The 26,468-nt window shown below is 37.9% G+C and overlaps 1 protein-coding gene across 1 annotated transcript in view; it reads right to left on the bottom strand.

Moving 5' to 3' along the window:
- SLC4A4 (solute carrier family 4 member 4) overlaps window positions 1-26,468 on the bottom strand; it is a 349,538-nt gene that overhangs the window by 49,732 nt on the left and 273,338 nt on the right. The window contains exons 15-16 of the mRNA XM_081248819.1: window positions 14,853-14,923; window positions 1,645-1,836 (exon numbers count right to left, since the gene is read on the bottom strand). Coding sequence (XP_081104945.1) covers window positions 1,645-1,836; window positions 14,853-14,923 — 263 coding nt within the window. The remainder of the gene's footprint in view (window positions 1-1,644; window positions 1,837-14,852; window positions 14,924-26,468) is intronic.

Genomic DNA, 26,468 nt, shown 5'->3' with positions numbered 1-26,468 from the left:
AGGGGCATGCACTTAATCTGAATGTGTGAAGCAGCCAAGTCTTAGACAACAGAGAGTTGTGAGGACAATAACTACCTGCAAAGAACAGGTTCCACCTAAGCCTCCAAGTGTGTATGTGTGTGCATGTGTGTGTTTACAAACTGTGAACTAAACAAAGAATGTCTGGGGGTTGAATTCTGCCTGTGGACCACCAGTTTGTGATGTCCATTTAAGGCAGACAAAGTTGAACACTTCTTCCTACATTTCACTTTGAGGAAATGTTTCATTCTTTGGGCCAGCTAGCTCGAGACATTTCATTACAGCTGTGGTCTGAATGTTGCGACCCTCCAAAATCCATAGGTTGAAATTCTAACCCACAAGAAGATGGTATTAGGAGGTGGGGCCTTAGGAAGAACATGAGGATGGAGGCTTCAGGAATGGCATTAGCGTTCCTATAAAGGACACTCTGCAGAGCTCCCCAGCTCTTCTACCTCCTGAGGGCACAGTGAAAAGGTGCTGGCTAGGAACCAGCAAGAGGGCTCTCACCCAACCATGCTGGCACCTGATCTTGGACTTCCTGGCCTCCAGAGCTGTGAGAAACAAATTTCTGTTGTTTATAAGCCCTCCAGTCTGGTATTCTGTTATAGCCACCCAAACAGATTGAGACAATCATCAAACCTTCCCTTTATCTTCCATTTTAAAAGAAATATCAGAGAGTCAAAAAATTTCCTAGCTGAAAGTGAATATATTAATTGTCAGTTTCATTTCCCAGGAATTAAGAAAAGGAACTTTATCGACTGCATCTCTTGTCTTCCAAAGTTCTCCTGCTCCTTCTACACAGAACACAGGAGGAGAGATTCATGAGATTTCAGCTGTAGAGAGCAGCTCATTGATAAAAATCAGGTATAATCAACATTACTAAGAAGTATTGACACCCTAAACAGTGAGAACTGAACTGTAAAGCAAAGGATTAGTTTCGTTCTGCAGGTAAAAACACAAAATGCCATTAACTAACTGTTGGTCTTATCTTGTAGTCTCCCAAGGAACCACAGTTTTGACTTTGAGCTCACCTAAGCATATTAATGGGAGACAGGATGTCTGCACAACTCAGCTCAATTATCTGTGTTTCCATAGTAGGGCATTCGTCACTATGGGAAGGAAAGGTTGGCTCAGATGACACTCATATCTTACACCAGTACTTGTGTAACACGGCTCAAGTTTACTCCTACAGTCCATGATTCAACTACTCAATTACTCTCATGTGCAGCTGATGAACAAAGAGTTCTATGTCAAAATTCCTGATTAATATGAAAAGAGTTTTGGCTTAGGTACTTAAACACACTATGGATTTAGAAGGTCTTTTCTTAACTTGTGCATTTTTGTATAGAATACACTCCACTTTTTTTTTCAGTACAGTTGGAATTACAACAGTAAGAATTTAGGATAGAATAATGTGAGCAAAATCCTTGGATGGTTTTTCAAAGCTAGACTACAATTATATTAAGAATATGTATGCACATAGACATAGACTGGAAAGCAATTTTTTAAATGCACAAAATTATATTGGAAAGGTTGAATTACAGGTGCCTTTTTCATTTTGTAAAGCTGTATTATTGTTAATAAAGTGGGAATTCAATGAAAATTACTTAAAGCTCAGGTACTTACCGTGGTTGGAAAATAACGACTAGTTTTGAATTTTTTCAGAGCCATAGAAGAGGTGTAGGTGCCCAAGAAAAGGATGAAAGACATGAGAGTGATGTCAGGAACATAACCACAGTTGTTGCCCGTGAGCTTTCCTCCATATTTCAAACACTCCTTCGTCGTCAGAAATGCCCAGTCAAAGGTAGCATTATGGTGCTGAAGAAGAAAAACAGGAAAATTTTTCTAGGGAACACTGTGCCACAACAAAAGCAGCTTTTGATACTTGATGGGCTATATATGGAATTATGCTAAGAGTCTCTGTAAAACAGCCTGAGGGTAAACCATTGGAAGGTGACACCTGAGGAGGTGTTAATGGAATAACAGGTAAGGGGGGCCAGGAGGCTATCAATTATTGAAAATACAATGAGAATGACGCAATCCGTTACCTGGTTTGTGCTACAACCCTACAATCAACCATCTGTTCAACAGAAACAAACCACAGTCTTTCTTTCCTGTGAACCTTCCTGAGAGTAAACCAAGACACAATAATATCTTTTTTTTTTTACAACTTTATTGGAGTATAATTGCTTCACAATGGTGTATTAGTTTCTGCTTTATAACAAAGTGAATCAGTTATACATATACTTCTGTTCCCATATCCCTTCCCTCTTGCATCTCCCTCCCACCCACCCTCCCTATCCCACCCCTCCAGGCGGTCACAAAGCACCAAGCTGATCTCCCTGTGCTATGCAGCTGCTTCCCACTAGCTATCTACCTTACATTTGGTAGTGTATATATGTCCATGCCTCTCTCTTGCTTTGTCACAACTTATCCTTCCCCCTCCCCATATCCTCAAGTCCATTCTCAAGTAGGTCTGTGTCTTTATTCCTGTTTTACCCCTAGGTTCTTCATGACATTTTTTTTCTTAAATTCCATATATATGTGTTAGCATACGGTATGGAGGTTCCTTAAAAAACTACAAATAGAACTACCATATGACACAATAATACCTTAAGTCTCCAAACGTGAGACTCTCTGAAACACCTTTGTTGTTCAAAAAGTAATGACTTCTGATGGGACTTCCCTGGAGGTCCAGTGGTTGAGACTCCACGCTCCCAACGCAGAGGGCACGGGTTCAACCCCTGGTTGGGGAACTAGGATCCCACAGGCTGCACTAAGCAGACAAAAAAAAAAGTACTGATTTCTGTAGTGCACAGATTCTTGTGCTTCAAGCTGATGGCCATAGAGTTAATGCTCTAAAGGTTATATTTGGTTAACTAATTTACCCAGCGCTTTCACAAATGAGCTATTTCTTTTCTAAATAACTATAGAGATTGGTGACTTCAGGAACTAAACTATAAAAATGTTGGGAGATCTCTTCTTTTTTCAATTGCATAACCTAATAAAATACAGCTTTTCTTGTTGACCCCAAGTCAGTGTCAAGAGAATGCATTATTGGAGAGTGCTGTGATGGGCTGTGGAGTTGGGTATGGGACCTCTAGCCCTGTGTTACATGGCCTCAAGCTCATAGGTCAATTTTCAAATTTTCTTCTGGTTCATGAACTGCTGTCATGTTGTCAGTGCTGTACTTCTTGACAGGAGCTCACTCCTGTTTCTGTTTCCAATATGCAAGAGAATCCTTTTGCTAGCATAGTGGATAAGGCCTGGGCACCCATCCTCCAGCTGCTGAGTTTTAGCTGCTTTCAGCTCACAGCTGTCTCCTTCTCTAGAAAACTGCCTTTTGCTGCTTAAGAGCAGCCTCACCTGGAAGGTTATGCCCTCTTGCAGCCAGTTACTGACCAATGCTAATGGGGTGCTACTGTCTGAATATTTGGACTCCCCTAAAATTCATATGATGAAACTTTATCCCCTATGTGATGGTATTTGGAGGCAGGGGCTTTGAGGGGTGATTAGGTCAAGAGGGTGGAGTCTTCATGAATGGGATTAGTGCCCTTACAAAAGAGACCCCAGAGTGCTCCTTGTTCCTTCTGTCACATGAGGACACGATGAGAAGACTGTCTAGAACCAAGAAGCAGACTTTCACCAGACACTGAATCTGCCGGTGCCGTGATGTTGAATTTTCTCTTAGGTGCAGGGCTAATGGGTATGTCATGTGCTAACAGAAGAGTAATTTGAGAATACCTTTCAAAGAAATAAAGAAAGAAAAACTTTTCCTGTCCGTTGGAGGCAAGAGTTGTCCCTCACACCAAATGCATCATCAATATCCTTTACTATTCATGAATTCTCTTAATATAAGTCATCTAGTCATAAAAGAAGATCACACACATAAAAGAAGAATCTCTGGCCAGAAAGAGTTCATATTTTTATAGAGCTCAAAAGATAAAGTTCTTATATAAGTCAGGAACTGCCCCCCCAAAACTCTAGATCTTTCCCTGAAATATTAGCTTCAACTTGTAAACAGCTGAATTGCACAATTACTCTTTTGTTAAAGTCTGTTTCTGAGAGGTGATTAATCACATCTCATTTTGTTTTTCAGATTTCTGCATATGGATATTTTTTGCATAATACCTTTTAAGTTTAGAGGTCATAACAGGTAACAGATTTGTTTTAAAACCAGCAAAAATTTACCATAATTTCACTTTAATTTCAGCACTTTAATATCAGCAGAATCCTTCTTTATAGCTGCAGCTCCCAGAAGAGGTAAGCTGCATTAAAACAACCCCAACAGGCAGTTTTATTGATTTTCTTAGAGAGATTCAGGTTGAGGTGAAAACTATACAGATGTGCATGACAAACATGGTTTCTTGTTTACATCAACTTAAAATGCCAGTAACACATTTTTGTATGCCTCTAATGATTCTTTGTGTCATTGTACAGAAATTTTAGCCTCCAACACCATCTTTCACTAAGGGCTTCAGTATAAAAACTTTAGGCAGGGCTTCCCTGGTGGCGCAGTGGTTGAGAGTCCACCTGCCGATGCAGGGGACACGGGTTCGTGCCCCAGCCCGGGAAGATCCCACATGCCGTGGAGCAGCTGGGCCCATGAGCCATGGCCACTGAGCCTGCGCGTCCAGAGCCTGTGCTCCGCAACGGGAGAGGCCACAACAGTGAGAGGCCCGTGTACCGGAAAAAAAAAAAAAAAAAAAAAAAAAAAAACTTTAGGCAACATGTATTTATCTCAGTATCTGTATCTTAACACACAGTTTCCCACTCCCATAAAACAAACTCTAGCTAAAAATAATTCTACTTAAATATCACTGAAAAGACATCTATATTATTTGTGTTATTTCAGTGTTATTATTCTGCATAAGCTGGTATCAATGAATGTAAATTCTGTAAAACTCCAGGCAAAATCCATATCGTAAACTAAACATTAAGACCAAGCATGACTCATTATTAATGATGTATATAAGTAAAGATGAAAAGTACAGTGTTAGATAATTAGCTTATGATTTAATCATCACATATATCAATTTATACAATTTTTACTATAACATATCTCATTTTGTTATCTATGAAACAGATACTTCTGTGTAGAAATAACATCTTTTGCTTCAGAGGTCAATTTTGCCTTACCTAAGTAAAGGAAACATTAAAAACAACAAAAACTGCGCTGATACAAGTTGCCACTTGCTAGAAGTTAATGGTTTTTAAATTTTTATCATCAGTGAACCATCTTTTTCATGTAAAATTTACCCAGGACCCCAATAATTAAAACGGACATAACTGAGCTATTCTGCCTTTACACGGTTAGGAGACCTTGAGTCTCTCTGTCTCTCAACGTCCCTGGCTACCGCAAAGCAGCTCCTGACTCACCTCTCTGGAATCCTAGCTCAGTCTGAGAGGAGTTTGAGATTAACAGATACACCCTACTATATTTAAAATAGATAAACAACAAGGACCTACTGTATAGCACAGGGAACTATATTCAGTATCTTGTAATAGCCTATAATGGAAAAGAATCTGAAAAAGAATAGATTTGTATACATATATATAACTGAATCACTTTGCTGAACACCTGAAACTAACACAACACTGCAAATTAACTGTACTTCAATTTTTAAAATTGTCATCGTCTTCACGGACAGCACTCTTTGCTCCAAGCTGTGCTCTCTTCACACCGAGTTCTCTAACGACAGGTTAGGGGCATGTGACGTGAAGTAAGGATGAGAATGGAGAAAGGTCCAGATAGGTCAAGTTATTCCACTGATTGGGGCGATTATTCAACTAATCATTTTGAGCTCCATTCTGGGCTGGGTGCTGATACAGAGAAGTTCTAAGTGTAGCTTCTGCATTCAATAAACTTAAATCTACTCCATGTTTGTGGACACAAGAAGTTTTCTATGTAGGCAGCCTTAGGTCAGCAGCTTTAAAGCAAAGTAGGTGAACCCTGGAGGGAGGCTGGTGCTGAGCAGAATTACCTATTCACTATCTGTTTATCTATCTACCCATCTCTTATTAAAAAGTTATCTAAAATTACCATGAGCAGTTTAATCTAGGAGTCAGTAAACAACATATCACTGGCAAAATACAACCCACTACCTGTTTCTGTAAATAAAGTTTTATTGAAACACAGCCATGCTCATTCATTTACACACAGTTCATGGCTGCTTTTTGCTACAGCTGCAGCATTGAATAATTTCAACAGAGACTGACGCACAAATCCTAAAATATTTACTATCTGGTTCTTCATAGAAAAAGTGTGCCTACCGTGGTTTAATCTCTTGTCTAGGACTCCTATGTTACTTTACGTTATTCTACTAAATAAAAATCTCATGATTTCATCAGAATAGTACATTACACATTTTTGTTTGGCAGCCTTTTATACTTATTATTTCATGAATAGTGTTTGTGATGGTGGTTGATTCACTGTAGATAATTCTGGTTTTGATCATTTGTAATTCAGTCATAGAATAAGCAAAAAGATGTAAATGATTCTTCTTTAGTTCATGGAAATACTGAACATGTATCAAAGCAGCAGACTGGGAAAATACGCTCATGGGTTTCAATCTCAACTCTATCACCACTCAGTTGGAACACATAAAAAAGTAACTTCACTTTCCTGTGCAACTACAAATAGGACTTTTTACTTAAATAGCTGTAAAAGAGTACCATGAAGATCACTGTGATCCTAACTTTGGAAAATGCTCTAAAGTGAATAGTATCCTTCACATGAAAACTACTCTGTTTACAGTTCAGTAAGTCATGGTGGAAAATGTACAACCAAATAACACTGGTTCCTGAAAGAAGGAAATACTGTGTTGGACACATCCAGCGTAGATGTCAAGTGACATGAAGAAGAAAGAAATCCCTCAATCCGCTGAAATATGTAAAACATTGTGTGTATGTTCATTTATCTGGGAAGAGCGACCAAAGATTTCATTAGAACCTCAAAGGAGGCAGTGATGCAAAGAAGCTTCAGAAGTATTGCCTTCGTGTTGTTATAACTGAGATAATTCTGCCCGCCTAATATGACATTCTCTGTGTATTTCAACCACACTCCAATTTTCATTCACTCTAAGAGCAACTTCCTGCTTTCAGGATTAACAGTGATTTCTTAACCCCTCAGCAAATGTTCTCCAATTCAAAGAAAGATTAATCCTTTTGTACCTACTTCTTAGTAAACTATTCTACATCCGTACTTACATCCTCAGAGGCATGTTAAACTTAACCATGTTCAAAAACTAACTGCTAATCTTCCTCAAACCTGCTCCCCCTAAGGTCTTGCCCATTCCTGTTAATAGCAACTTCATCCTCCTCGATTCTAAGAACAGAAAACCTTGAAGTCATTGTTAATTCTTTTCTTTCTCGCAAGTCACATTATGGTGAAGACTTTATATTAAAATACGTCACATCTCACCCGTAACTATGGCTACCACTCTTGTTCAAGCGACCATTGTCTCCTTTGAGCTTAATGCAGGAGACTTCTATCTCGCCACTCTGTCCTTTACTCCTTATAGGTGATTCTCATTTCTCTATGGCTTTGATCTTTATTCCTCAAAAGTCTATGCACAGGATTTAAGTGATTAAATCAGAACTTTAATAACAAGACAGTTGGGAATATAATCTCAGAAGTCCTCTTTGCCTGTCAGAACTCTCACAGCACATGATCTCTAATTCTCATGATGTTTCTAACCTTCTATTGCAAGCACACTGTAGCTCCCTTCAATGAGACCATCAGTGTTATAAGGTGCAAATGCTCAGAGAGATGTCCAATGGGTCTGGTGACCTGCATCTAGGAGAGATGTCAAGTTTGGAGACATCGACTAAGGAGTCAGCTGCAAAGAGTTGATCACTGGAGTAATAAAATTTAATAAAACTACAAAGGGAAAGTGTGCTAGAAGAAACGAGTGTAAAACATCTAGCGTACCTGCAATGGAAGTAAAAACACCACAAAAGACTTTGAGAGTGATGGGTAAAAGGAAAAGTACAATCACAATGTTGAAAATCAAAGGACGAGAAAATAGTAAATGTGGGGGAGGGTTGATAAGGGTCTAATGTTGCAGAAATGATAATGAGGGATGAAGACTGAACAAAATCCATTGATTTATTTTCATTGCTTTTTCTGTGACTAGAATATTTTTGGTAATTTCTTGAGGGGAGTTCAAATAAGGGAAATGAGTTGAGAAATATGTGAGGATGAAAAACTGAAATGGCAATTTCAGACAATTTTTAAGAAATACAGTAACAAAAGGAAAGGCTAGAGCATGCGAGCATTACAGGATCAAGGCAAGTTCTTTAGGGCTGGTAAAGACTTTTGAGATGCTTGTGGTGGATGAGAAAGAACCCAGTTATGGGTATGGAAGGAAAAAGGGGGTGCTGGGAAAAACAAGAATGGAGGAAGGAAGGTGAAAGATTAAGATGCAGAGAGAGAAAGGGAGATTGACAAGGATTTGGTCTCTTTGGACAGGATGGGTAAAAGCCAGAAATGACAAAAGTATAACGCCTGCAGACCAAAGGGACTGTGTGTCACCAAAAAATAAGAAAGAAGAGAAAAGACAGGGGCAGAATTCAATTTAGGATACAGCAGGCGCCAAAAGAAATGTTTGTTAAATGAATGAATGAAATCACTCATCAAGACACAAATATTTGACATATTTAAGGAAGATATCTATCAGTGTAACTACTCTTTCTATCTGGAGAACAAAACAAAAGTAAAAAAAGTTCAACTTAGATCGTCAGGTAAAATCCAGTATTCCCAGTTACATATGAATTTCAAATAAACAGTGAATAATATTTTTAGTATAAGTATGTCCTATGTAATATGTAGGACATACTTAACACTAAAAAAATTGTTCATTATTTATCTGAAATTCAAATGTAATTGGGACCCTATTTTTTTTTCTAACTCTGGTGATATAGGCTATTTTGAGTAACAAAAGAGAAAGTAGAAAAATGTGGCCAAAAGAAAACAGAAAATGCACTGGGCCCCAATTACATGGCTAACTAAGATAAGCTGTAAGGGAACAATAAAGAAGAATAAAAGCAACAACTTTTAAAAGTTTTATTGGAGAAATAAAATATGTCCACTTAAATATTAACTAAAAATTCAAGGCAGCAAAAGCAAGTGTCTAAATGAATGGTACAGAGATGATTAGATCAGAAGAGGGACTGATTAATTTCACTGAGCACAGGGAAAACAAAAGTTAAACTGCACCTTGAAAAAAGAACTGGTCTTTGTAGAACTCTCATACTCAAAAGGCAGTAGGAAGAAGTGTGGCAGGACAACAAAACTAGAAAGGAATGACGGAGAGAGTAACAAAAGCCAATGAAGAGGGGAATAAAAGTGACAGACTTTGGGTGTATATTTCTTTCTGCATTGGCAGAAACAAAGAGGTAAAGCATTAGATGGAGAGACACCATGAGCAAAGATGTGGATTCGGGGACATATGATGCTTCATTCACTCATCCAGTAAGTCCTTTAGGCACCACTTATTGAATGCTCACCATGAGGAGGAACTCACAGTGACTGGACCAGAGCAGAGTGTCTGTGTAAATGGGTAGTGAGAAAAAAGGTGCAAAGGAAATGGGACCAAGTTGCTGATGGTCTTAACTGAGGTCAATCTCATGAAAATAGATTTCCACCTATTTTTATGGATCTCATTTTCTAGAGGATGACCCTATTTGTATTGAGTGAATATGTTTATAAATCTTAAAAGTAAAATGTATACTGAAGGATTAATTTTAAAATTTAAAACACCATAGTAGCCTCCGCAAAGACAAAAGTGGGGTATATATGAGAGGCAGTGGGAAAAATTTTGACAGTCATTGAAGCTAGGTGATGTGTACATGTGAGGATTTATTGTACTATTCTATTTTAGTGCATGTTTTAAATTTTCCATAATATTTTTAAAAGTAGGAACACGTACTCTTTAAGGAGATTTAAGGACAGAATAGTTTTTGCACTTCACTTTCTTAATGAGAGAAAATCACAAGGATGCTATGCACAAGAAGATTAATACGACATTCCATTTCCCATGAAAATGAATGTTAGCTCCTAGAATCACCCTGAAGGTACATCAAATCAAAGCACTTTTACATCCATGTCTGACTGCCAAGTGGTGTTTATGAGACTGTAACAGGCCTTGGGCCCATGATTAACAGCATCTCCATGTAGACTATCATGATATGCTTCACTGGGTAATACAATAAGCAAAAAAATTCAAAAATAAAAATTGAAGAGTCTACATTGCTCTCTTTGAGTATCAACTGGTAAAATATAAGCCTTTAAACACACACACACACACACATATTTATATATAAACATATATATAAATGAGGGTAATGTTACAAATAAAAGTCTCAAGGTTAAGTAGTTAATGTACTCATTTAGGACTTTTTCCCTGCAGTAGGTAAGCCAGACTTGCAGTGATCTGCAATCTTACTTTATGGTCTACAGGATGTATGTAACCTGTGACTGTAGTTATGTATACTGTTGTGAAATACCAAAACTAATTGGTTGTTTACTTATGATTAAGATATAGAAAGTTGGGTTTCCCTGGTGGCGCAGTAGTTGAGAGTCCGCCTGCCGATGCAGGGGACACGGGTTCGTGCCCTGGTCCGGGAAGATCCCACATGCCGCGGAGCGGCTGGGCCCGTGAGCCATGGCCACTGAGCCTGCGCGTCCGGAGCCTGTGCTCCACAACAGGAGAGGCCACAGCAGTGAGAGGCCCGCGTACCGGAAAAAAAAAAAGATATAGAAAGTTACAGGAGACTGTTAGTTGTCCCAACCTAACAACAAAAGCAAGCAGGATAAGCTATAAAATCCTAGTTTTAAAAATTACACCAGTGAGATGAGGATGCAAAGAAACCTAAATAGACTAAATTCCAAAGTTACAAGACCTTCATAGGAGAGAAGAGATCCATGGCTGCCTCATCCCTGGCAGAGTAGCAGGTGGAAGATAAATGCACTGTAGATGGAGGGATGGAGAAATAAGCCAAATCTTTAATGAATTTTTAATGGTTGCCTGTAGTCTGGGGTGACACGTTGGAATTCTGTGGAGCCTCAGGTGTCGACAAAGCCTGCGTCCGTCCGCCCACCAAACTTTCTAATGGTCTTTGTCAAATGCACAGATAGTTTAGAAAAGCCTGGAGATTCAACAGAAGAGCTGAGAGAAACCTCTCTTAGACACAGAGTCTCCATCAAATGCAAGAAAGCCACTTTTCTAAGATGGGAAGCAGGGCAGGAGAGCAGAGAGAAACCCCTCCATGGCATTCAGCTACTTCTCAAAGGGCTAAGGCATCTGCCCTCTGAAGGTGGGGTGGGGGGGCAGAGCAGTTTGGCAAAGAAAGATCTCCCAAGGCTCAAAAAGCTGGGGCATAAAACAGGAAATAGAGCATTTCAAAGCACTTTCTGGGATGATGGAAATGTTCTATATCTTGTTTCGTGTGGTGGTTACATGAGGTAAAAACTTGTCAAAACTCATTGCAATGAGCACATAAGAACTGTGTCTTTTAAGGTATGGCTCAATTTAATACAAAATGAAAACAAAAAGGAATGTAACATGAAAAACAAATACTAACCGATCCATTCTATCACGTCTTCAGAAGAGAAGCTTCTGACATTAGATTTTGAAATCTGTTCTCTCCCTCTAAGAGCTGGTAAGTGGAAGCCAGCAAATCTCAACACTAATTGCTTAGATACAGTGTGGATAAGCTGTGGCTGGTCTCAAAGATTTACAGAGCCCTTTTAAAGAGCTTTGTTTTGCAGGCTGAAGGGATGGATATTCCAAGTGAGAAATCAATGGGAAAACTGATGAAGGTAAGAAGATTTAAAGACACAATGATTCCAACAATAAATGCAAATAATGGAAAATCTGGCTTTTTATCTTGAAGGGTGGTTATTCTTGAGTTCTAACTTCTGTCTAAATGCTCTCATGTTCCGTTTTTCCTGCTGTTTCCCCCAGAAAACACACCCATACCACAAGGAAGAAGCAAGCTTGTCTTCATGCTAATGAAGCTGAAAAGAAAAGGCCTTCCTTCCTCTGACAGGATGTTCTTAGGCCCTTGTGAGAGGGCGTCTCATGGGTGCCCAGGGGCTGCATGTCACTCTTACAGCACCTTCTTTCATGATCTAATTATGGCCAGATGAAAAGAAGGAAATAAAGTCCTGCTGACTGTAGGTCTTAGGAAAGGTTCAGGGGAACTGAGCTAGTGTGGCCAAACACACAGAGGACCCAGTAGGTGGTTAGAAGCAGTGGCTTTCAATTTCTTCTCTCCACCAACCTGAGTTTTGGTGACAAACAGCCCAGTAGAATGATAAGAACACCTAAATAGAATAAAAACAGTACCTAACATTGATTGAGAGACAAGTATGTGCCAGCCACTCTGCGAAGTTTTGCCTATTTATTAATCTGGCTCTTCTAGCATCTTTGAGGGAATACTCTTATCATCACCATTTTACAGACGGGAAGCTGAGAAGGTTCCACAGCCTGTTTTTAAAGTAGTGGGGCCCTGTGTTTGCAACCAGTCTGACATGAGAACTAAGTATCTGTAAATCCTTCTACAGGACATGTTATTCTGCTTCCCCAAAGAATGGAAATTTGCAGATTTTGGAGTTAGAAGGCCCTGAGTCCAAATTCTGGTTTTACTATATACTGGTCATATGGCCTTTGGAAAGTCAGCTAACCTTTATAAGCCTCTGTTTCATCTATAAAATACAGGTAACATCATAACTCACAAAGGTATTGTGAAGATTATAAACAATTAATGTAAAGAGCCTGGCCCCTAGTAGGTGCTCAATAGTAGGTGCTATAAGTGATGATAATAAATCGTATTACCTCCCTAACACTCGTTTTTGGATCACATATATGTGTGTGTGTGTTTATGCAAAGTATACATAAAGGAATAGATACAGATAGAAAAGGAGAAATAAAGAACAGAGTAAAAGTTGTCCTTTATAATTACATACGCACACATTACATATTTTTCCCTAATTTCTTCTCTAGAGGTGCTGGACATAGCAACTTAACATTTTAATTAAGGTGTGCAACTGATACACACATGAGGGGACTGTTGCCCTGGAGTATAGAGCATTCATAGGAAGTAAAAAAGTAAACAATAGTAAACATTCCAATTTGCAACCACTGAAGCATCATGGTGCAATTAGCAATAGCACAGGTCGTGGATCCACCCAAACTTTAGTTCAATCTTTGTTCTACTAATTTATTGCTATGTGACCTAGAGCAAGAAAGGTTATTTACCTTCTGGAGCTTCAGTTGCTCTCATTTATAAAATGGAGATAATTATGCCCAGTAGGTTGTGTTAATGATTACAATACATATTAAGGTTTATAACAATGATAATATGTATAAAACACCTGGTCTCTTGTAGATGCTTTATAAATGGTAGCTAAATTATCATCATTATTGGGCCTTTATGTCCTCTGTCATGGTCATACCAGAAGTCAACCACAATGTTCATTTGTTTTCCATGAATCTTATAGTGACATCTTATTATAATTACATATCAATTACTAGAGTCTCACCAGGACTTGCCCAAAGACAGGGCTTAAAAAATTCATTAATTTTAAAGGTTTCCTTGATTAGTTACAAAAACAAGTTAGGAAACAATCTCTTTTTAAGTCATTGGAAGTATTTTATTAATTTTTATTGCAAATGAACTTACCGTTTTAATTAGTTACATATATATTTTAAATTTTTAATTAGATTTTAATTAAATTCCTTAAAAGTCTAGAAGGAAGTATTTTTCTCTGTGTTTTAGTCACATCCTTTTAGGCACTAGGCTGGCTGGCTGGCTTGAAGATTGAAAACTGAACTCTCTTCTATATGTGGCCTTTAAAACATATACATACTCTTTCATATACACACTCTCTCTCACACACACACATACACACACACACGCTCTCAAACATGGAAGAAACAGAGAGGCAAAGTTTGGAGAAAGTCAGAGAAAACAGTAAGGAAGAAGTCAAGAGAGCCATTGAATATGAAAACAAGAGAGAAACAGGGTCAAGTGAGAGTTGTCCAGGAAAGATACAAAGCATCATCTTTGAAAGGGATGTTGTGGGCACTGATTATATAATATCTGCAGAAGTGTTCTGGTCTCCTGAGAGATGGGCACTCGATCAATACAAAGTATTATGTATGGGTTCTGTCTTTATAACTGAGAGATTGATATTCTTTGGTAAGATTCCATATCCAGTGTAGAAGGAACACAATTACAAGTCTGAAACAGCACTTTCCCCTTTTTCTCTAATACAAAAGTCTTCTTCCAGTGTGCGACCTTCCATGAAAAACAGCTCATTTTTAAAGCTTAGTTCCAGTCTCTTAAAGATCCTTGGTTACAAGCCATGGGAAAGGATATCATGTGACAGAGGCACGGTCCTTTCTAAGTGACACAGGAAGTGTCCTGCTACAGTCACCCTCAGTGAAGGGAACACAGCACCATCTGGTAGTCAGAAGAATTCATAATCGTACTAGAAACAAAGAGAGGATACTATGCTCTCACTTTGCAACTTCGCTCACTTTCCCTTGTGAAAATATTTCAAGGTGACAATTAATGGACATAACAGTCAAATTCCTGAGAAGGTTTGAAAAGTATGTTGCACTTCAAGTGCACTTAAGTTTAAAAGAAAAAAGAAAAGGAAAAAAAGCTGACTAGAGTACAGAAAATGTTTTTCTTGTCCCTCTACCATCACTGACTATTAAATATGTGTTCAGACTAGGCTTGCTGAGTGGTGGGAGACATCATATTATGAATATTATTAGAGTGTACAATATGCAAATGATCTGAAATACTAAGCCACTTACCACGTCAGTAGAAGAAACAGTTGGCAAATCTTCAGGAGCCAATGTGGTATCATTTGACATGGAGATATTAACTGTAAGCAAAAGACCATTTTTTACTGTAAAAATAAAATTAAAGTGACCTATATGCACATTTAGGAATCTAAACAAGCAGGCTTAGGCATTAAATAAAATGTTTTCAATAACAACATAAAGGCACAATAAGTTTTTCTTTATTATAACTGTATTCACCTTTCACCTACATAAAACAACCAAAAATTTGGACATGTCTTTTGTGCTCTAATCCGATAAGAAACAACGACAAATACTTAAGGAGATGATATTGTACTTTGTTTCAGGTTTAAAAAAAAAAACAACACTTCTATGTTACTAAAAGGCACTCAATATATTTTGCCTAGTGGAAAAAATGGCTGTTAATAAGTGAGGAAGTTGATCACTGGCTTCACGCACAGTCAAATCTCATGAATTGAAGCTTTACTAATTAAGAATCAACTGATTTTGGAACTTTGGAAATTTGGAATTCATATGAGAGTATATCTTTGCAAAATGTGTGAAAACAAAAAAGTGCTAAATAATAAATTATACATAATGTATTATTATAATGAGCATGAATATTTAATCTAATTTTTAAATTATTTTCCTACAGTTTGGCATCATTTGTAGATTTATGAAGATGTCACTTGCAGAAGAACCTAGTTTATTTATTAAACCAACCCTCCTCTTTGAAATATTTCATTGCTTCCTTTCTACTTATGAGTCTAAAATTAAAACATAGGATTTAAAAAGTATTCTATAATTACAAGATTTTTCTTTATTGGATAAGGTCTTTTCCTATTATTTGAAGCTTTATGTATTAGAAAATAAATTGTTATGCAGAGACTATCCCTCATTTACGTAAATATTATGAAACAACACTTACCAAGTTTTTGTCTTTGAGGCTCACAAAGTTCATTTAACATCCGAATTGCTAATTATTGTTTGGTCCCAGAGCGCCCCCCAACCCAGCCCCCAGACCTCTAGCCTGTCTTCTTAGTTTGCCATGTTTTAGGTCTCACTTATATAAACTTCTAAGAAGAAACAAACAGGTTTATTTGACTGTTTCAATTTAGAATATAAGATCCCTGAAGGAAGAAGAAAAAGGGCATGCCTTGTTCACTGCTTTTTCCCAGAATCTGCCCAGTCTGGCACTTGACAGGAACTCAAAAATATTTGTTAATTATTCAACCTTAAAAAAGAAGGAGGGCTTCCCTGGTGGCGCAGTGGTTGAGAGTCCACCTGCCGATGCAGGGGACACAGGTTTGTGCCCCGGTCCGGGAAGATCCCACATGCCGTGGAACAGCTGGGCCCGTGAGCCATGGCCGCTGAGCCTGCACATCCGGAGCCTGTGCTCCGCAACGGGAGAGGCCACAACAGTGAGAGGCCCGCATACCGCAAAAAAAAAAAAAAAAAGGAAGTCCTGCCACTTGCAAAAGCATGGATGAACCTGGAAGACATTATGCTAAGTGATATAAGTCAGATATGGAAAGCCAAACACTGCATGGTATCATTTATAGATGGAATCTTAGAAAAAAAAAAAGTCTGGTGGTTGCCAGGGGTTGGGTGGTGGGGGAAATAGGGAGAGCCGGTAAAAGGGTACAAATTTTCAGTTGTAAGAGAACTAAGGTCTGAGGATTGAATTATAACATGGTGACTGCAGTTGATAATACTATACTATAGAACTGAAATTTCCTAAGAGAGTAAAACTTAAGTGTTCTCACCAAATAAAACAAAATAAATATGTGAGGTGATGGATATGTTAATTAAATTAGTGGGAATCCCTTCACAATGTATACACATAAGGAGATCATCACGTTGTACGCTTTAAATATAATTTTATTTGTCAATTATACTTCAATAAAGCTGAAAGACAATTGTTTACTGTCAGTAAGAGAAGCTAGGAAAGGGGTCATTCAATGACTACAAATGAATGACAGCAGATAAAGGCAAAAGAATTGAAACAAGGAAAACAAAAGGGGAGAAATTACTTAGCTTCCATCCTAGTTTTTTGCAATCCATTCTGATCTTTGAAGGCTCTGGACATGTTAAACTTTTAACCTCTTGCTAGCTGCCGCTAGGGCTTCCCTAATTCATCAGTAAAACAAGCACACGTGCAGACTCTGTTTTCTCATTCTTTGTGTTTCATTATAGGTCACAGAAAGAATCAAAATAGGATAAAGGATGCTTAGCCCAAAGAGTAAGACAAAACATAAATCCCTGAAGGAAGAAGATGTTAGTAAATTATTAGTAGTAAAACCTAGAATCTTATTACTATTTTGTTCTAAAAAGCTTAAAGTACATTTTCTTACATTATTCCATTTGCTCATTTTACAACATATAAGAGCACAAAACAGGTATACTTTTATACCCGTTCTATGTTGGATGGGACTCTGAGGCAAGATATGCCAGGTTTCTTGCCCAGGATTACAGAGTCAACCAGAAGTAGAGCTGGTATCAAAACCTTGTCCATCATTCTTCCTTTTCCTACCCAATATTTCTATTCATCAAAATCAAGATGATTTATGTGGCCACAGAATTCAAGGTGGGAGATAACGGTTCACCAATGTTAGATGATGTGGATCTCTGTACTGTAAATAGAAATGTCTGACCTGTCTAAGCACTTGGAGGAAAACAGCACATGAGAAATCAAAGGCACTATTTAGAGGGTGTCTGGGAAGCTGCCTTTCCTGAGCTAGATTCTTTGATGCAATTTTATGAGCTTCCTGTCGTAACAGAGTGAAGGTCTTTTTGCAACACACTTTTCTGCCTAGTGTGAAACAAGTAGTGAGGAGGGAGGAGGAAGGTATTCCAGGCTCTTTCCTTGTGAAATGAATGAAAGATAATAAAGACCACGAGTTCCAATCTGAACTTTAGTAACCACTCTCGAGTTCTGGATACATGTCAATTTGCTCATCCAAGTTTCTTTCATCTTTTCAGTATTCCTCTGAGACAAGCTATGCACGTTGGCTCTCAAAATCCCAAAAGACCAGTATCAAAACAAAAGTAAGAAGTATATACTTTTCTTACTTATTTTAATAAGTAGCTGCTTCAAGAGAAAAACTTCCAAATAAATATATAAACAAGCACTTCTATAAACAGACATATTGGCAGGATATGGCAGAGCCCATAAATAAGATTAAAAGTAAATTTCTTTAAGCTCATAGAAGAGAGAATGATCAATTCCAATTGGAAGCTTGATCTACAAGAGCCCTTGGTCACCACTTGGATCCAGACACATACAATGCAAATATTTTATCAAACAATTGCAGAATGATCTGTGTGTATAGAATCTGTAATATCCTTAATTAGGATTCTGGAAAGGTGAAATGGAAAAGCCAAAACACACTGCACTCTGTGTCTTCACTATCTGCTTAGCACCATGGCTTATGAAGCAAAGGAACATTTTGCTCTAGGTACCTGGTTAATTTAGAATGAGCCAATTGTCACTGGGACAGCCTGTGTCCCATACTTGGTTTCAGGTAATTTACACAGGTGGATCATTTTACATTCCTTGGATTTTCACGTCTTGATCCTCCTTTCTGTGTATCAAATTTTAGCTGATCCTCTGGAATGGAGGAATGAACACAGTAATAGATGTTTAAAAATGTGTCTGTCATACAGATGGTCAACAGGCACATGAAAAGAGCTCAACATCACTAATTATTAGAGAAATGCAAATCAAAACCACAGTGAGGTACCACCTCACACTGGTCAGAATGGCCATCATTAAGAAGTCTACAAGTAACAAATGCTGGAGAGGGTGTGGAGAAAAGGGAACCCTCCTACACTGTTGGTGGGAGTGTAAATTGGTGCAGCCACTATTCAAAACATTTTGGAGGCTCCTCAAATAGCTAAAAATAGAGTTGGCATATGACCCTGCAATCCCACTCCTGGGCAAATATCCAGACAAAACTGTAATTCAAAAATATACATGCACCCCAATGTTCATTGCAGCACTATTTACAATAGCCAGGACATGGAAAAACCTAAATGTTCATTGATAGATGAATGGATAAAGAAGATGTGGTACATATATACAATGGAATACTACTCAGCCATAAAAAAAGAATGAAATAATGCCATTTGTTGCAACAAGAATGGACCTACAGATTATCATACTAAGTGAAGTAAGTCAGAAAGAGAAAGACAAATACCATATGATATCACTTATATGTGGAATCTAAAATATGACACAAATTAACTTACTTATGAAACAGAAACAGACTCACAGACACAGAGAACAGACTTGTGGTTGAGAAGGGAGAGGGGGGGTGGGGGAGGGAAGGCTCAGGAGTTTGGGATTAGTAGATGCAAACTATTATATAGAGAATGGATAAGCAACAAGGTCCAACTGTATAGCACAGGGAACTATACTCAATATCCATAATGGAAAAGAATATGAAAAAGAATGTATATATATGTATAACAGAATCACTTTGCTGTACAGGAGAAATTAACACAACATTGTAAATCAATTGTCACTAAAATATTAAAAAAAGAAAAAAAATGTGCCTGTGACTTTTCCACCTTAAGCTGGCTTTTAGTCTTTGTGTTTAATGAGAGATCTAGAGAAAGAACAAGCTGCAGGAGCTACGAGGAGAAAAAGGAGGTGATATACAGACATCAATGATATATACCTCCTACGTAGAGAATATCAACTGTACTGGGTAAGGCTGTTCTTCTTTATCCTCTAGTGGCCTGGCACCAGGAACTACCCCGTGAATCCTCCACTCTACACGTTAGCAGAAACGGTACCATCAGGAATATGCACCAAAGCTCACTTGAGGCTAAGAGGTCAAGTGGGAGCAACAACTGGCCACCGAGGCAGATTTGCCTGCTCTGAAGCACCATCACCTCACAGTATAGAGAAAGGAGTCCCAGGAGAACTGCGCTGGAATGCTGGCTGCTCCACCTTCTGGAGCACAGTGGCCCCAACCCCCTTGCCACATAATCTTGAGGACTTTACCTCACTCCTCTTGACCACAGGTTCCGCATTGGTGAGACTGGATTTGATAGCATCCACCTCATAAGGTTACCATGCAGATTAAATAAGGCAATATAGGCAAAATTGCTAGCACAGTGCCCAGTACCAGGTAAACTCTAAATAAATATAGCTAAGATTACTATTAGCTTCACCACGCAGAGAAAGCATAACTTGACCCCAGGAAGAATGTCAGCTACCTCACAAGGTTTATGTGATGATCAAATACATATATATTATTAAAATATTATGTATATTAAAATATAGTTTATTAAAATCCAGTAGTAAAATGTCTGGCATTTGGATGGTACTTAATAAATTAGGCAAATCTGAATTTATACCTTCAACATAGCTTCTTAGGGTGGAACTGATTAACCTGCTCTGAATAAGAAAAAATTTAAGAGTATTCTCCATGATAATAAACCTTTAATGTTTTATTCCATTCTATGTAAGCAACATCTTAAGGCAACTAAGTAACTGGAAAATAAATACAGAATAAAATTTAGAATAAGTGTCTTGCCAGCACGGTCATGTCAGATGTATTTAAGGATTCTGGATAATGTGAGCACACGAGTGCCTCTTGATAAAGTCAAATATTTATGCTTTAAGTTTCCAGATCAATAAAAGGACAAAAATGGCTTTTGTAGGGATGACAAAGTGAAGGAGGAAAACTTTGGAAGAAGCAGCTCTTGGGAAATTACCAGCCTTAAGTCTTAAAACAAGCAAAATTAATAGGAAGTTTTTACTCACTATTTCTTGTTATTATCCTTTTTGTTTTCCTAAGTACATTTACCAAAACTTCATGCTTGAGATTTCCACTGTCATTAGACAAGTTCAAGGTAAGATGTTCTTTAATCCATGAACACTCTATTCACATGCTCACCTATGATGCTGCACTGGAGCTGAGCTACTATCTGGTAAAAAGCTGGATATATTTAGACACTACTTTCACAAAAACTTCTCTTCTATACCCACCCATCATTATACTTAGGATGTGCACAGACATTATTCTCGGGGACATTTTCCAAATCTGGGTTTTATTCAAACCCAAAGCTAGAGAATTATCCAGGTCTGGTGATTATCCAAATACACTGCTTCTCCTTTTCTGATTCCTGCAAGCTTTATACAGAAACTGCTATAATATAGGTTAGGTCAATAAAAGAAAACTAAAATGATGGGTCTTTCAAATATCCATGGTTATCTCAAAAGACCATGTTACCATGAATGATAAAATGTCAGCTGCGCTGGTGAAGTATCTTGGCAAATGCAAGCCTAAGCAGTGCTACAGCAGAGGGCCTTGCACCTCCTGTTCAACCCTCGGTCTATGACTTAAACCTACTGTATAAGCAAAAGAGGGAATGACATAAAATAAAAATAAAAGTGCATAGAATATGATGCAGGTCATGGAAGATGAATTAGGGTTATCTTTTATGTCTTAATTTTCTTTTAATGGGCTAATTATGAAGCACATATTGACTAGAATATGGGACCACAGGAGACACGATCCAGCAGTTCTTTTTAATGGTTCTGACATACTGGTGTATAGCATTTATTAAGATAATAGAAAAATTTTATACAAAAAAAGGTAACGAAATTCCACTCTAGTGACGATAGTTTTAAAGCATTTGGAAGCCTCCTCATGCTGTAAATATAACCAAGGTGTGGAAATGGAAGCCATGCTTACTTCCAATCACTTGGCTTAGTCTGACAGTTTCATGCCAGGAAAAAGGCCATGTTTTACTTAGAGATACTACAGACAGTGATGCACTCGGTGTCTGAGAAAGGCTTTATTCTTCTTAATCATTCATCCACTATTAAGCATGTTCTCCCTGGAACAGTCAACACTGAATTGATAAGATATACCCCTTCTGTTAAGAGTATAGTGTCTGTCCAATTGAGGCAATTTTCCTTGCCTTTCTAATTTGTTTATCATATTTAGCAAGCCTTTTTCCCCTCCAGATACAAAACCAACACTTGGTCAGAAAATTTATTTTGACTGTTTCCAAAATATTAACAATGCCCTTGAGTGTATAGTCACTGCAACCCTGACATATTAGGCAAATGAACAAAGGTACTAGGGTAGAAATTTACTTATAAAGTCTAGGTCAAATGAATTTCTGACCTTATTCATTCAAAAAGTAATTAACACTAATTAAAAAGCAACACACTATATAAAAAGCAGTGTGTATATATATGTGTATGTGTGTGTACATGCATGTGTAAGTGTGTGGTGTGTGTGTGGTGTGTGTTCTGCTTCATTGCAAGAAGCACAATTCTTAAAAAGCAATGAACTGCACCCTCAGTAAATTTTTGTTGATAGCAGAAGGGGAAGAAGAAAAGGCAGGAGAAGGAAGAAAAGGAGAGGGGGAAAGAGAAGGAGGAAAGTCTACATCCTGTTCCCTATTTACAGAATTCTAGCATTAACGTTTTTGAATGAATTTCGTAGATAGACTCTTCTTAGAAGAACTAGGTATCTCACCTCTGGGACTTTAGCGCCTTTTTCTACATGACTGTGTATAGTGTACAACACTTTTGTAGTCTTGAGATTCAGGGGTATAGTATTAAATGATCTAACTATGATGCACCGAACTCCTTAACATTTTTCCCTTTAAATACCACTTCAATGTTTCATACTTATCTACAACAGTACCTTAGTTTTTGTTTGTTTGTTGGTAAGCTTACAGTGAAGCCTAGTCAATATCTTTTCCTAGAAAAATTTAAATTTAATTTTAAAATGGAAATTTAAATTTAAAATTTAAATTTAACTTCCCTTTCTAGGGAAGTTAAACGTGTGAACCCCTTTAAAAGAATACAACTAAAAGATTTAACTGCTGGGGCATCTTTTGTGGGACAGTGAGAAATGAGAAAAACAACAAACTTTTACTATTAGGTGCCAGACAATTTTACATATCCTATTTCATTTAATCCTTATAGTAACCTCTAAGAGTAGGTACAATTACTAACCCAGCTCACAGATTATAAAACAATGACATGAGGAAATCAGCCTGGCCCAAGGTCACACTGCTAACTAGAGCTAAAATTCAAACTCAGTTTCCTTTACTCCAAAGAATTTGTGGTTTATATTTTATCACACTAACAATTTTCTAAATTGGGATGTTGGTGATGAATGAAATATTGTGAATTATCCTTCAACTGGATATTGTTCAGTTTTCATTCTGGGCTTTTGAACTGAATCATCTTCTTTCCTATATATCCTCTGCTATGTAACCATCAAGGCATAGTGGGAAATAGAACATCTATTACCTCTATTAATACATTAATTAATAACTATCCTATTTCTAGGAAAAGAGAATGCTAGCACAAAAACCACGTGCTAATAAAAACCTGACTGATATGTCAAATTTCATGGCTAACTTTCCTCTTAGCAATTGCAACTAAGCTTCCTTAGTTCTTCAATAAATGAGAACCTGGGTGTATGACGGGTTACTGAGCAGCAGATGGGGGCAGGAGGAAGGGACAAAAAGGTGCATTAAGAAAAGGAAACTCAGGAGATGATGAAGTTTTATGGAAGCAAGTGAGAACAAGAAAGATCAGGAAGGGGGGAGGAAGAGTTGTCTTCACAAAGCACCAAAAAAGCCACAATATTATTGTGGCCATGAATATAGTTTTCTTAGAGATTAAGTGACCCCTATCTCCTTTCCTGTAAAATCATTCCTCAGTTTGCAGGATCACGACTCCATCTGCACAGTTGCTGGTTCATCGTTACATACTGTCCCAGTGTTGAAAAACAAGTCATCCGCCAGTTTAAATATTATTGGCTCATTGATTGAATTCTTTTACTAGGAGTGCATGTTGCGATGAAAGACCAGTCTTTTATTGTTTTTAGAACACTCACTCTAGCTGTATATGCAACTGTATTATTCTCTCCCTATTGGTTTTCAGTTTGTTGCCATGAAGAACTAAATTTATGGTGAGTCTATGCAGTCTTCTATCAAAAAGTATTAAGGTTATGGGAGAAATACATGATCATTCATCTTAAAAAGGGTTTTGTAAAACATGAGATTGTCCTGAAAATGCAAATATCCATTTGCTTTTTTCCATACCAGAAACAGATCTCATCCCCATGGATTAAATAATCCCTCACGTTCACGTGCATATCTTCCATGAGTGCCACTCGTCTGAACGACTCTAAAACTAAGGGGTGCAACCAACAGTCTTGCTGCAGAATGAGCCAATTGCCCACAACGTTTGCTTGGAATGGAGGATGACGAAGACTGGTTTGCTTGTCCTGTCATTCATACTTATGAACCCTAAATTTTAATAAATAACAACAGCAATAATAATGGTTGTTATATGGTTAACATTTAATTACTTACTAGAAACTGTCCTAAATGCTTCGTCTGTAAGACCTCATTTTTTTCTTCAAAACAATTCTTTAAGGAAGGTACTATTATTAACCCCATTTTATAGGTAAGGAAGATGAGGCAAAGTTTCCTTGGGTAAAGGAACTTGCCCAAAGTCACGCACGGGGCATTAGCCAAGAGGGACTTGAATACAAGATTTTCTGACTTCAAAGCCCTGCTACGCTGCTTTATTGGTAACCCCTAGAGGTAGTGGAATTGTCAGAATCCTTCCAAGACAGCTCCTAGCTATTTAGGACAGACTTTTTAATACAACCTAGGGAAAACAGGTCAAAGGAAAAGTTATCTATCACCCCCTCAGCCAGCACTTGCTATGCATGGGTAAAATCGGTTCAAGCCTCAATATCACTTTCTCAAGAAAACAGAAATCCTTTTTGGAAGGAAAATTACATGTAAAATTTTTGTTGTACTTTTCACAATGAAAACACATTCAGATATGTCTTCCCTGGTTTCAAACTGCCTTCTCTGCCAGCATCCAATTAAAACAATGAATGCAAGTTTCCAATAGCCTCAGGTAGGTGTGGGGCTGACACTAGGGCGATCTTTGTGACAGCTATGCTGACAAAGTCCTCATTTGGTTCATGAACACTTCAAACCTCCAAACAGCTGGTAGTATTTTTTTTCCTCTAGAAAATCTTAATGTATGATTACTCAGAATGCCTAAGAAGTCAGCACACAGACTTTTCCACAAATAAATAAATATATAGATAGATAGAAACAAATAAGTAAAAAGGAAAGTTCAAAATCCCACAATTAAATATGTCTGTGATCCGATATTTTGAATGTGTGTAGTTTGGACTTCCCCCGCAATGTCCAGGATGCACGGTTAGAGGGAGTTTTACCCCCTTCTCTCCCAGGAAGAGTTCTAGGAGTTGTGTAATTGCAACACATTTTCTGCATCTCTCTGGGGAGGATATTTAATTGGTTCTAATCATATCTGTCATGTATTAAGTGCTTACTCTTTTCCAAAATCTTCTTAAGTTTTGAAATATTTCTAATCAGTATACATCTTAACAATATAGGTCTTTATATCTACGGCACCCATGTTGCCTGAATCTTCAAATTTCCACTTTTTACCTGTCTCTGCTTGCTTTTAATAAGCATGGGATTTATTTTAATGTGAGCTGATTTTCCTTAAACAAGACAAAAAGAATACATAAGTGCAAAACCCAACAATGCCCTATCTTTTCACCAGTGTCACTGACTGACCCATTTTTAGGGAGACACTGGTCTCTTTCCTCTCATCTCTCAAGATGCATATGGGTCTTATAAGACTTCTCCATCAAAGTGGTAGAGGAGGTGGCAGATATACCACCAAAATAGCCAGGAGTCATCTGACACAGCCTGCACAAGCATTAAAATTCTTCATAGTTCTTGTTGAGCTTTTGAATTAAGCATCTTGCATTCTAGTCTATAACAAAACCATGTTTGTTTTACTGTAAACAGTAAGTGGTTTTTCCTTAGAATGTATAGATAAACGGCTGTTACATGAATGTGCCCTATGTTTAAGCCCAGGTTTACACAGCCCTCAATACACTGCTGTGCTTCTGGTGCTACAAGACCTTAGTCAAAAAGTATATCAATTTTTTTTTTTTTTTTTGCGGTACGCAGGCCTCTCACCATGGTGGCCTCTCCCGTTGTGGAGCACAGGCTCCGGACGTGCAGTCTCAGTGGCCATGGCTCACGGGCCCAGCTGCTCCGCGGCATGTGGGATCTTCCCAGACAGGGGCACGAACCCGCGTCCCCTGCATTGGCAGGTGGACTCCCAACCACTGCGCCACCAGGGAAGCCCTCAATTTATATTTTAAGGGACGATGACCTGTAGCTAATGTCACAACTAGGGATCACTAGCACTATTAGCATTTAATTTTCTGACACAAATGTCTACCCCTCATTCTACCAAAGCAGATGTAAAGCAACTTTCCCCAAAGTAAATCTTTTTTTCCCCAAATGCCTTCCATATTATAAAGTGATAATGAATTACTCCAAGAAAAAATTCCAAAGACCAAATTGAGCACTGTTCTGTGAAAAGGTTCTGAGACTGACTCAGGTTTAGCAAGATGGATGTTAAAGTGCTAAGATGTATAGAATCATATTCCTGACCAACAAGTTAATTTTATGTCTTTCCTAACCCTAGAATATAAATCTTCTCCAAGAACATAATACTCCTTCTTTTATTTCTTTCTTTTGTTTCTTCTTTTCCTTTCCTTTCTTATTTAC

The sequence above is a fragment of the Mesoplodon bidens genome (assembly GCF_964165515.1).
Source record: "Mesoplodon bidens genome assembly, chromosome: 1".
Taxonomy (NCBI): Eukaryota; Metazoa; Chordata; class Mammalia; order Artiodactyla; family Ziphiidae; genus Mesoplodon; species Mesoplodon bidens.
Note: the sequence above shows the minus strand (reverse complement) of the source record. Positions and strands in the feature narration are given on the sequence as shown.